Source organism: Carcharhinus amblyrhynchos, chromosome 9 (assembly GCF_965287045.1).
Source record: "Carcharhinus amblyrhynchos chromosome 9, sCarAmb.v2.hapA, whole genome shotgun sequence".
Taxonomy (NCBI): Eukaryota; Metazoa; Chordata; class Chondrichthyes; order Carcharhiniformes; family Carcharhinidae; genus Carcharhinus; species Carcharhinus amblyrhynchos.
Genome location: NC_137332.1, coordinates 51738495 through 51752295, shown reverse-complemented (window position 1 = coordinate 51752295; position 13801 = coordinate 51738495). Strand labels below are relative to the sequence as shown.

The following is a 13801-nucleotide window of genomic DNA, read 5'->3' as shown; positions in this document are numbered from 1 at the left end:
CATTTGTAAATTCAGGTTTTAGGGCAGTAACCATTTTACCCACCACGTGGAATATGGTGTCAGGGGTGTGCAGCCGGATTTTGAGAGTTGTACGGGAGCCAGAGAACATCAGAGAATAATTAAAACTATGGACTACAAAGTTGTACAGGGCGGCAACAGCTGGTTGAGTCATTATAGCCTTGAATTTTCCAGTATATATTCTGAGGGACAAGAAGAGAGGTTTGAGAGGGAATTGGCAACTCTTGCGGTCTCAGTGGCAGAATTACGAGATTGCAGTTTTGTCTTAGTGATAGCAAAGGAGTGATACAAGCTCTATTGTACCCTAGATCTCACCGAGGAGCTGAAAAAAACAGTATAATGAAATTTTGGGGGCCTTGAAGACCTGCTTTGAGCCCTCTACTGCTGTTATTTATGAACGCTGTGTGTCTAACACTAGAATTCAGAAAGAGTGGGGGAATGTTTTTCATTATGCGACTGCACTGACATGTTTAGCTAAATATTGAGAGTTTTCACAACTGAAGGATGACCTCATCAAAAATAGGATTGTCTGAGGAACAAGAGAGCCATCTGCTGAGAGAAGAGCAACTTAACTCTCAAGGAAGCTACTAACATGTACAGAAGCTCAAGACTGACTGATTATCAACTGAAAAATATAAATGGGGGAACTGAGGAGGTTTTGCATTACACTGGTGAACAGCCCAAGCCTTCCAAGCACACGTCAACGTAGGAAAGAAAGGAAAAGTTATAGATGGACCAGTGGAAAAATCAAGGCCGGAGTACTGGATGTAAATACTGTGGAGGATACCACAGAAAGTAAAAGGAATCATGCCCAGTATAGGGAAAGCGATGCTCTAACTACGAGAAGCTGAACTACTGTGCATGTCAGTTTTTTTTGGTGGAAGAAGAATAGCTAACTATATAAAGTGGGTTGCTGAAAAGACGCTGAACAATGATTGCAACAAATCACACTAAACCCAAAAGCGAACAGGTTGGTGTCTTCAAACCCTGAAGTAAAAAAAAAAGTTTGTTACCACTGAAATGATGACTGCAGAGGAGAGCATCAAGTTAATGTGAAGTGTCAGATAAACACTGGCACTACATGCAACATCATGAGCTCCACAGACATTGAGACATTGAGTGTGAGGAAAACAAGTTTCCTGTTCCGCCTGTCACAGGAATCATAGCAAGCAAGGGGCAGACTATGGAAAGATCCATTGACCTCAGACTGCATTTCATGGTTTTGAGGTGAGCGCAGCTGGAAAATCCCACTTATTACCTCTAAAGAGTTGGAAAAATAGATATTGAGGTGTATTTGCGCAAACCATCAAGGAATTAAGTTGAGCGTGAGGAAAACAAGAGCAGTGCTCTACTGGCCGAACATAATTAAATCAAGGGACCACGTGGCCAATGCAGTGCTTGTAATGAACAAGGAACTGAGCAAGTTAAAGAATTGCTCAAGACATCCAAACAGACCATGGATGTAGACCTTGTGCCCCTCACTGGAACTGATTATCTCATCACAGTTAACTAATATTTAGAGTACTGGGAGCTAGACCAGCTGATGTTAATGATTGCCAGTGAGATTGTAGAGTGCCAAAAGACATTGACGTTCTGTACATTGCGATGAGTGACAATGACCCTCAGTTCATTAATGAAAAATTCAGACACTTCAAGAAAGATTGAGAAATGCACCAAATCATCTCCACACTATCCCCAGCTGAGGCTGCCTGAAAAATTGCCAAAGGGAGCATCAAAAAGTCAAGTAGATCCAGCACAGACTGTGTACAAGACAATCTTAAAAATGGAGCTACACACCTACTGGAGGCAGGGAAAGTAGACCATTTCAGTAACTAATGTCATGCTGCATGCAAACAACTCGTCCAATAACATTTTTAAAAAAACTACAGAGGCCAGAAGTAGTAACAGGACTGAGTGACAAAATCAAAGTGAAATGACAGAAAGCTACCATCTTCAGAGCTGAGAGTTGGCAAGTGCCAACATTCTTAACAAAAATCAATCCATGTGGCAACTTGGGACATGTGTAGAGAAGTTGTCACCTCAGTTGTACACAGTGAAAGTGAATGACCAGATCTGTCTTCATAGCCACTGACATCCATATGCAGAAGCTGCTCCCTCACAGCAGATCTGATTTTGCCAACCTGGCAAGGAAGTGATTGAGCATCAGACCCAGAGATTAACTGTTTCACAATAGATGCAATGGATCAGCAGCAACAATTTCCACAACAGCAACATTCATCGAGGTAATGACATTCTCTAGAGCAGCAATGTCATCCCAGATACTAGCAGATATCAGATGAACAGCAAACAACAATTCATATGTGTCCCATAAAAGACCTGAACATTTTAGATCTGTGTGTGCATTTGTGTGCAAAGACAGATGAAATTGGAACAAACTATTGATGTGGAGTAATTTGAAAATGATAGCACATGTATTCTTTTTTATGAAAAGGGGGATGTTTGGATAAATATGTTGCTACACTGTGCATTACCATAGATAGGTGTTATCATATGTACATAAAGGTTTTGGTGCAGTAACCATTTTATTCACCACATGAAAAACACAACAAAGAGCAGACGCTATTATGGATATCGTTATTGAGTCCCTATTTTATAAGTTTTTTTGTATCTTTGTTTGGGTATTGTGTGCTGCCTTTGTTTAACTGAGAAGTGATAGTAATTTCCCTTTCTCCAGCTGCACCCCTGCTCCCCCCGCACCCCAAAACCACACAGAAAATTCAGTTATCTGAAAAATGTTCAATGCAGCTGCAATTAAGAATTTGTGAAGGATTGCTGGTACAAATCAGTATCAGACAATTACTTGGTGCTGCAACTCTAAAATGTGAGCGAGAACACTACCCTTTTTTGGAAGCCAAATTAGGTAAATTTGTTGCTCATGTTTTCTTCTCCTGAACGCCTTGACTCTTGCTAAGGCACAAGCAGCCTGAGGACTTCTAAGGAACAGCAGCCCATCGTAACTCAATCACAGAATAGTACAACATAGAAACAGACCACCTGGCTCTTCAAAACTACATAATGTATATCCTCCTGGGCCACCTGGTTTGATTCTACTCTTCACTAACCCAAGTAAGTCTAAACAGTATGTGAAGAAGTGCAATCCCACCATATGGAGTATCACAGCCATGTCTGATCATCAAAGCCTGATCTTTCATCCAATATTTGTAATCTCATTGTCACAAAACACAGTACAAATGTTGACCTATGTCCTTGCAATTCTCCTGAAAGATGCCAGAAGTGCTGTTTTTTTCCACCTGACTGTGAGTGAGTATTCTCAACACCCTTTCTCAAAGTTTTTTGGTCTAGAAAGGAATTTGGATGCTGAAGTAACACAGGAAAGGCTTTCTTTCTTTCCCGCTAGTCTGGGCACATCCCAGTCCTTGCTGGAAGAGTATTGCAAGTATTTAACCAAAGAGCATACATCAAAATGTTATTAACTTGACATTTATATTGCATACTTTTTCAAACATTCTGGGATTTGACTTGTGATAATTCCTGATGCTTGTTGTTTGAGAATGAGTTGTATTAACACATTGCCATCATTAATATCAGTGACCCCAGTCATTTCGCAGTCTCAATTCAGCTTCCTAACATCAGAAGCATGCCATCTTCCAGATGATCCTTCCAATAATGTCATAATCACTCAATACTTAAGTTGAATCATCTTCTCCATTCCAATTCCCATTAGACTTGCCATTCCAACTTGCAATCTTTAACAGGTTATGTTTGTATGTTGACTTTGACATCTCAACTGTTTGCCCTCATTCCTTTACACTATCAAACACATCTGCTGTGGCTACAAATGTCTTTCCTTCACTACAGTAAATTCATCAATTGTCTCTTTTGAGCAGCTAATAGTAATTATCCATATTTCAAATTTATTGTCAAGCAAAATCAAATTGAATATTTCTCTATTGAATAGAAACCATCTGTTTCCCTAATTTGCCATAACAAACCAAATCTGTTTCTCGTAATTTTTGTGAATCCTCTTTTTCATCTACTTTCTTCATGTCATTAATTCTTCAGAAGAGAAAGATAATTATTTTAACCCACATATCTCCTCCGACACTAATCTTAACAATCTTAGCAAAGAAGCTCCACTCATTTCTCCTTCAAACATTAAAGCCAACTTCGTTTTTTTTTTCCCCTGTCAGGAGTGTCTTTCTTTACTATCTCCAGCCCTATAAGGTCTAATAATTGACTGAACATTGTTCTTAATATGTTTGCATTGAAATTTAGCCTGTTATACATCTACTGTTCAATCTTCTTTACCCCATTCCTTTGTATGGAAATTTGGTCATGCTTAAACCATCTTTACCCCTGAACCAATTTCTCTGTTCCACTTATAAAGTACTTTCTAATGACACCGAAACTGTTGCTAACTTTCCATGCAGAGTAATTTGAGAGTTCTGACCTAATGACCATCACCTATAATTTTTTTAGCATGACTGTTCCATTCATAAAACCAAGTGGACTGTGCTTACCTTGAAGTTTACCAAGTGCCCTGATATGATAATCTCTTCCCTGTGAAATTTTGTCTATGATGTGGAGATGCCAGTGTTGGACTGGACACAGTAAGAAGTCTCACAACATCAGGTTAAAGTCCAAAAGGCTTATTTGGTAGCACAAGCCACTAGCTTTTGGAGCTCTGTTCCTTCATCAGGTAAGTGGGAGTTCTGTTCACAAATGGGACATATAAAGACACAAACTCAATTTACAAAATAATGGTTGGAATGCGAGGCTTTGCAAGTAATCAAGTCTTTAAGGTACAATGTGAGTGGAGAGAGGGTTAAGCATAGGTAAAAGAGATGTGTATTGGCTCCAGCCAGGACAGTTAGTGAGATTTTGCAAGCCCATGCAAGTCGTGGGGGTTACAGATAGTGTGACATGAACACAAGATCCCGGCTGAGGCCATCCTCATGCGTGCAGAGCTTGGCTATCAGTCTTGGCTCAGCGAATCTGCGTTGTTGTGTGTCATATGGCGTGAAGGCCACCTTGGAGAACGCTTACCCCATGATCAGAGGCCAAATGCCCATGACTGCTGAAGTGTTCCCCAACAGAAAGAGAACACTCTTGCCTGGTGATTGTTGTGTGGTGTTCATTCATCCGTTGTCGTAGCGTCTGCATGGTCTCCCCAATGTACCATGCCTGGGGACATCCGCAAACTGCCAGCTCAAGTGAAGAGGATCTTCAAGAAGAAAGGATGTCCCCAGGCATGGTACACTGGGGAGACCATGCAGGCACTACGACAATGGATGAATGAACACCGCTCGACAATCACCAGGCAAAAGTGTTCTCTTACTGTTGGGGAACACTTTAGCAGTCACAGGCATTTGGCTTCTGATCTTTGGGTAAGCGTTCTTCAAGGCGGCCTTCATGACACACGACAACACAGATTTGTTGAGCAAGACTGATAGCCAAGTTCCGCACATATGAGGATGACCTCAACTGGGATCTTGGGTTCATGTCACACTATATGTAACTCCCACGACTTGCCTGAGCTTGCAAAATCTCACTAACTGTCCTGGCTGGAGACAATACACACCTCTTTAACTTGTGCTTAACCCTCTCTTCACTCATATTGTCTGTACCTTTAAGACTTGACTACACGTAAAGACTCGCAGTCCAACCATTCTTTTATAAATTGAGTTTGTGTCTTTATATGCCCTGTTTGTGAACAGAATTCCTATTTACCTGATGAAGGAGCAGCACTCCGAAAGCTAGTGGCTTGTGCTGCCAAATAAACCTGTTGGACTTTAACCTGGTGTTGTGAGACTTCTTAATATATTTTCTCTATGGCAGATGTTACTGCCATAGTGACCTGCTTTCTGTCTTCATCCCTTTTGAATAAAGGAGTTACAGTCACTGTTTTTCTACGTCACAGAACCATTCCCAGATCCAGCGAATTTGGAAAAGTAAAGTGAACAGATCAGCCATCTCAGTAGCCATTTCTTTTAAGGCCTCAGGATGAAGTTTATCAGGACCCAGGGACTTGTGTCAACCCACAGCTCCAACAACTTCCTCAGTATCACTTCTCTGATGAACGTAGTTTTCCAGAGTTCTTCTTTCCCTTCCATTTCCTGATATACAGCTATTTGGGAGATATTACTTGACCTCTACATTGGAGACCGATGCAAAATAATGGTTCAATTAATCTGCTATCTCTTTATTTTCCATTATTAATTCCCCAGACTCACTTTCTATAGTATCAATATTCACTTTGTTAACTCCTTTTTTTAAGCATCTATCAACATTCTTACTACCTTTATATTTCTAGCTAGCTTTCCCTCATATTTTAATGTTCCCTCTTTACTAATTTTTTAGTCATGTTCTGATTTTTTTGAATTATGTCCAATCTTCTGACCTGTTGTCCATTTTTGCATAACTATGTGTTTATTCTTTAAGTTTGATACTATTTTTTACTTTTTAAAGTTTAAGGATCTGCCTTGGAATTTTTCTTTCTCTGCGGAATGTATTTATTGTATGTATACTGAAATATCCTTTTAAATGCCACTGCATCTCTATTGCCCTATCCTTTAACCTTACATGCTAGTTCACTTTAACCGGCCATGCTTTCATGCCCTCATTGGTGCCCTTACTTAAATTTAAAGTACTAGTCTTAGCCCCACTCTGCTCTCCCTCAAACTGAATGTAAAACTCAATCATATTATGATCACTACTATTGAGCCAATGTTTCAAGTCTGGATGACTCTTTGTCAGAGTGGATGATGCTCTGATGAAGGTCATCCGCACTCAAAACATTGGCTCCATTCTCTCGCCACAGATGCTATCAGGCCTGCTGAGATTTTCCAGATTTTGGATCATAGGCAGGCTTTTGGCAACTTCTCCTCCAAGCTCATGAGTCCTTATTGGTATGTTTCCAGTTGTGGTCAGCATACTACCCATTAGAACTGAGGTTGAGACCTTCCTCGTCTTTTTGATCAAAGTGGAGCCACCAAGAGACCTGGCATGGGAGGGTGCGGTTGTTGTTGAGAACCACCAGCCTGCCCTGTTTTCCGATCACCCGACTGTGGCCAGAGAGGGGAGAAAGGTAAACCTGGGAGAGAGGAAGCTCAAGTTATCCTTGAACCATAAAAAAAAACACATTCCGACATTAGCTGTATCTAGTCTATCTAATATTGACCTTGGTTATAAACCCGTGGCTTGTCAAAACTTGTCTTTGTTTTATTATTGGAGACTGTTACCGTTAAACCCTCCTCCATAATGTTAATTAACTCTTAAAATGTTGGAATGAGATTGATCTGTAATTTGTTTGGGACTTTTTTCTACTCTTTCCCCTAAAGGCTGGAATCGTACTAGGAAATGGTTCCTTGGCACCGCTGCTATCTCACTCAAACCTCACGTTAACAGTCAATAGAAACGCAAAGGCATATCAACAAGCTAAGCCTGAACCTCTGCTCACCTAGTACTAGGATGCTTTCCAGTAGAAATAACTGAATCATGAACAGTCATTTGGACTGATTTTTGCTCCCACTCCCCACCATCCCCCTGCCTCTGTCTCGCTGTAAAGTTCAGAAGGTAATTGTATCTTCTGACAGTTGCTGCAGCTGAAATCAGCTAACTCAGCGCACACACTGTGAGTGAAGTCTAAGCTCCTTCCTGGTCTTTTGGTTTCAGATTTATGCCACTTCATGCACTCACCTACAGGACTCAGGATTAGCTGTTCAGAAGTATTATTTTGTCTGTGTTAGGTAAGAGAGGAGAAGAGATTTTCTTTCATTAATTGCAGCCATGCACGGGAACAAATTTTATATTTCAATATTTTAAAAAGACAATTTAGGAAGGTCCATGGAACAAAAAAAGAGTATGATCTCTTTAATTGTTTCTTTTTTTGAAAGATGGTAAATGAAACCCAGACTCGCCTGGTACTTAACATAAGTGTTTTTTTCAGAAAGAGGGAAAGAAAATGCGGAAATTTGGCCTGTCTGGAGTCAGTTGTTTTTCTTCCACTGGGTTCAGTTTATCTTGGCTGGGAACCGAGCGTGTATCTTACATTTGCTGTACAGTTTGATCGGCTGGGTACAAGACCAGTCTGTCAAACAAAAACAAGCAGATTTATAGCCTCCTGTCGTGTTGTAAGCTGTCCTGAATCTCCAAAGTTATGGCTCCTCTTTTCTCTTTTGATAGTCATCCAGTATTGGTGCGAAGAGACAAAAATAAAATCCACCAAGAGTCATGCAGAGGTCAATTTTCTTTTATTACTCGGTATATAATATAGTGTATGTCAGCTTAAAACAACCTTGCCCTTGAGGATTTGCTCTTAATACAGACCATCTGTGCATTTATAATGAAACTTTATTTCCTGCCATCGCCATGCAATGCATGGGTTAGTTTTTCAAATCTGCTGCAGCTTTGGAAGGATTTTAATGGTGTTTATTAAGTAGTAGAGTATGCAGTGTATTCTAAAGCAAGATCCTGAATTATGAGGTGCTGTAAGAAGCACAGAATGTGTTTTTCATTTTAACAAAAATAATCTATTACAAGTTAGTTTTATGTGGACTATTTTGGAAAAACCGGCACACAGTCACAAGAGAGGTTAACGCCTGTGCTTGCTTTTTTTTCCTGATGGTATGGCATTCCTGAGTAAAACGTCAGCTTCATAAGGGTAAATTTCCAACTGCACACTCCTGGCAGAGCGTCTTAACCTGCCAAGAGTGCAGATCAGGAAATTGTCTTCAATTTTCCTTCTGTTTATTTAAATGAATGGAAAATTGTGTGCTGTTCATGTCCTTTTCCTGAGATGAGAAAATGTAACTTCCGAAGTTTTCAACATAAATCAGAATTTTTGTTTTAACAAACACAACAATTCTTGATGGCTGAGCTGTCAAGGATGGAATAATGTGGGTTTGTTTTTCTTTTAACCTCATGTTTAAAGTTATAGTCATTGCAGCCTCCTTTGATGGCTCAGTAGATATAGATATTACTTGTTGTTAAATCGTGTTATACAGACTAGCAAGGCCTTTGGAGGCCAGCAGCCTCTGCTGAGGCAGCTGATCTTTATCTGGGGTTGTCTTGGGGCCTCTGCTCCAGGGAAAGGAAAATTGAAGCAAGTTTTCCAACTTTTGACTGCTATTCAGTGACTCTGTTTGCAGATGTTACCATAGGCATCAGCGGAGGGCAGGTTTAGGCTCTGCAATGCAATATCGTGGTGACACAATCTGTTCGGATTTACAAATGGCTACTTGGCAAGATATCAGTGCAGCTGTATCCAAAATGAATGGGAAAGGAAGGGAGACAATTAGAGCATGATGGGGAGATATTTGTTGCAAACTTTAATATTATTTAAGGTGAAATTTCTCATTTTTTATAGCTGTATGCATACTTTGAAACAAATTGCTCATTAAGTAATTTACCACAATACATGAGAATTTTTTAAAAATCATAATATCGTTATATCAATGGAATGATTCATATATTTTATTTCAAATTATATTTTACTTCATGACCCCATAATTTAAAAGTTCTGTTTTTCTTTCATTCAGCAGTGTAAAGCTAAGGAGCTGCCTCTTTCTGCTGTTCGTTTTATGGAAGAATTAGGAGAATGTGCCTTTGGAAAAATCTACAAAGGTCATCTTTACCTACCAGGGATGGATCATGCCCAACTCGTTGCTATAAAAACCCTGAAGGACTTCAGTAACCCCCAGCTGTGGGCAGAGTTCCAGCAGGAGGCATCTCTGATGTCAGAGCTGCACCATCCCAATGTGGTTTGCCTCCTTGGGGTGGTGACACAGGAACAGCCAGTGTGCATGCTCTTTGAGTACATGAACCATGGTGATCTTCATGAATTTCTCATCATGAGATCACCCCATTCCGACGTCGGATGCAGTAGTGATGAAGATGGAACTGTCAAATCTAGCCTGGACCACGCAGACTTTTTGCACATCTCCATACAGATAGCAGCAGGAATGGAATACCTATCAAGCCATTTTTTTGTTCACAAAGACCTGGCAGCACGAAACATTATTATTGGAGAACAACTGAGAGTGAAGATATCTGATCTTGGTCTTTCAAGAGAGATCTATGCAGCTGATTATTACAGGGTGCAAAATAAGTCTCTCCTCCCAATTCGCTGGATGCCTCCTGAAGCGATACTGTTTGGAAAGTTTTCCAGTGACTCAGATATTTGGTCTTTCGGAGTGGTTTTATGGGAGATTTTTAGTTTTGGACTGCAACCATATTACGGATTTTCTAATCAAGAAGTAATAGAAATGATACGGAAGAGGCAGTTACTCCCATGCCCAGAAGATTGCCCTCCTAGAATGTATGATCTAATGACGGAAACCTGGCATGATATTCCAGCCAGAAGACCACGATTTAAGGATATTCATGTTAGGCTGAGGTCCTGGGAAGGGCTATCAAGTCATACCAGTTCTACAACGCCATCTGGAGGGAATGCCACAACCCAGACGACATCTCTTAGTGCAAGTCCGGTTAGTAATCTCAGTAACCCAAGGTATCCTATACACATATATCAAGCACAGGGCCTACCCCAGGCCCAAATCGGAGGCATAATTGGTCCATCAATAGCCCAGCATCAGAGATTCATCCAAGTTAACAGTTATCCTGTACCTGCAGGGTATGCTGCCTACCCAGCTACCCATTATCAACAAGGGCCACCAAGAATGATTCCACATGGTCCACCACCAAAGAGCCGGTCACCCAGTAGCGGGAGTGGATCAACAAGCACTGGTCATGTGACAAGCTTACCTTCCTCCGGATCAAATCATGATGCAAACACTCCATTGCTATCTCATCATCTATCCATGTCAAGTCATCCTAGTGGAACTAGCGTGCCAATCTTTGCACATCTGTCCCATAAAACAATGCAACTTGATCCAATACAGACAACACTACTGGGGGACAGTGATGGCCAGTTGGCAAATGAATCTGTTATTAGAGCAGAATTGTAATATATATATATTCTTAGAACTTGTTTAAACAATTTTTATAATTGAGTATAATCTAATTTTAGAAAGAAAATAGGGAATGAAAAGAAGACTTATATACACGACATCACATAAGTGAAGCTTTGATCCAATCTGTCAGCCACCTACAATCCTGATCCCGACCAAACTGTGAATGGGTTTCTGCGCCATTGCAGCAAGCAATTTTTTCCCCTTATTTTTCTGCCTCCTTATCCCAAAGGTGCTAATTTTTTTTGGGGCTGTGCATCACAGATACCAACAGCCTTCCAGTGGCTCTTTTAAGTGGCCACTCATCATGGGTATGCCTGTGCCCTGTGTCAGTGTGCTGTTTGACAATTGAGGAGATCATCACACTGTGGTATATGTCCTCAAGTGATGTTCACACGCATGCACGCACATACACACTCAAACAAACACTGAATGGTGATCAGAGCAAGTACCACAATTACTATTTGTTTCCTCTCTTGCTGAGCTGAGCGCAGTTGTAGTGTCCCAGCTTTAGGCCTGGATGAGAATAGTAAAGAAGCTTCAAGTCTTTAAATACTGGATAGTGCCTTTTCCCATTAGATCATTGAGAGAACTATACTGATTTTTTTTAAATTAATGATCTTTTTCAGATATTTGTTGTTCCACAAGAAGAATCATCACATAACCATAAGTGATTAATGTATGTGGTTTGGTGAAAGAAGTTACATCCCTGCAACAGGTGATATTTCATGGGAAAGCCTAAATTTCTAACGAAGTGCAAGAACAAATAAAATTGTGCAGACTTTCTTTGAAGTCAACGCTTACAACAATAATTCCTTTTGGAAGCAGGACTCTGAACTGCACAGTTGTTTAAGCTTTCTTTTACCAAAAATTGGACTCTTAAGAAATGCACAGGTTCTGGTTTAAAAAAAATGGTAACATGGTAAAGGATTACGAGTGTAACATATATCTAGTTTAAGATGCATTTTAAATTAGAATTTTAAATTTATATAAATAGCAAGTTTAAATTTCACTTATATTTGTTGCTATGCAACTATTTAATATAAATTGGTCCAAAATGCAAGCTTTGAGATGACAATCAACTTTTCTTATCGGGGAGATATCTTTGTGTTGAGCAGTTAGACTTGCTGAATGAACCGAGGGAGTAGAGGGATTGTGAGTGCTTTCCTTCAGATAGTACAATGTGAGAGAATATTGCAGCCTTTCATAAAACACGTTGAGGGAAATTTGTCCTTAATCTCACGTATCTAAACATCTGGCTAAAAGCATGATCCAGATGAACATCGACTTGTTCCATTATGAAGAACTGGACACTTTTTTTATGTTGCTTGAGTAAGTGAGCTGCCATTCACGCAGCCACTAAGGATGTATAATTTTTTTTTAGAATGGAAACATGACTAGACTAGCAATTCCAACTCGCAGTTCCATTTGTCCTTCTGGCAGATGTTTTCATTTTCAAAACCACTTCCTACAAATAATTTGTGATGAGGTGTGCTTTATTCTTGTTTTAATTTTGAATATTTGTTGTATGTATATTTTACTAGGACACAGCCTTATTGATATGTTTGTGACCAGAAAGCAGATATCAATGGAATGGCTCATACTCAATGTGGTTATTATTGTAACAGGACTTATTTCTCCACAAATGTTTTTGCACAAATGTTTTTTTTTTAAACTGTTTTGTATGAAGAATTTCAAATACATCCCTGCATTGTATCCTTGGTGTATTTTACTGCTGCATTAACACTAGTGACATGATTAGTAGAATTTTTTTGTAACCTCATAACCTGATGAATGCTATGCTTAAAATGTGAACTTCTCCAAAGTCTGAGGGAGCAAATTAACTCTTATGTTGCTGAATCATACCGGCCTGGAAAGGCACTGGTTCAATCCCAAATCTATGTAAGGAACTAGAGAAAACAGGGCAATCTTACCATTGCATCCGGTCAGCCGATGGGCTGTACAAGCCGGAAAGATCACGAGAGACAGAAAATCAAGTTCATGCCTAATTTTTCACCTCTCGCGATCTTACCAGCATCGGATATCCAGCACAATCAGCCTCGTGCCGGAAATGGGCGAGAGGCTGAATAATTTATTTAAATATATTTAAATGTTATTTTGCATAGATTCAACAAGCCTGGGACCAGTCATGATGGCCTCGCCAGTAGAACTGGAGGCCATTGAGGTCCCCCAGGAAGGTCAAGGACAAGGTGGACTTAGTCAGTTCCAAGGGGAGTGTGACCAGGAGGCAGGGCCTGACCAGGAACTGCCTGGTTATTGGTGGAAGCGGGGGAATGCTGTACATTGGTAGGGGGAGAGAGATGGGGAATCGCTGCACATTCTGCATCAGGGATCGGTGCAGGGGAGGGAGGGGGATGATGGGGACATCAGGCCAGCAATTGGCGGGTGGGGGGTGGGGTGTTGGGTTGGGCAGCCAGCCAATCGTGGAGGAAAGGAAGCAGGGAGGGAAGGTCAGGCTGGGTGGGTAGAGGGGTTGCAGGGTCAATTGGTCCAGACTGGTTGGGGGCGGGGGGGGTGGTGGTGGTCGCAATAGGCCACGAGCCCACACGATAGCTGGGGCGTTGCTTTGTTTAGGCAGAGAGGCTGGCTGAAAGAGGCAGAGGCTGAGTGACAGGTGTCTGTTGCTAGAGACCTGCACATGCCTAATGGTGCCCTCTGTTGCTCTCAGCCAGCTTTTGGGCGACTTAAGCCTTGCCCCTTGCCTCTACAGATGAGAAACTGTTTCTGCTGTTTTTCTCATGCAGAAGATAGACTATTTAAACTCACCCAAAATACAGCTCTGAAATTCTCCTGTTTTCACACTGTGGTAA

At 40.8% G+C, this 13801-nt stretch overlaps 1 protein-coding gene across 4 annotated transcripts in view; it reads left to right on the top strand.

Moving 5' to 3' along the window:
- Positions 1 to 12673, top strand: part of ror1 (receptor tyrosine kinase-like orphan receptor 1) — a 266618-nt gene extending 253945 nt beyond the window's left edge. For 2 of the 4 annotated variants that reach the window (XM_080195620.1, XM_080195622.1), the window contains exon 9: positions 9540 to 12673. In XM_080195620.1, the coding sequence (XP_080051746.1) occupies positions 9540 to 10967 (1428 nt within the window). In that variant the 3' untranslated portion in view covers positions 10968 to 12673. The remainder of the gene's footprint in view (positions 1 to 9539) is intronic. The other 2 variants (XM_080195623.1, XM_080195621.1) reach the window with 2 other exon arrangements.
- The last annotated feature ends 1128 nt before the right edge of the window (positions 12674 to 13801 follow it).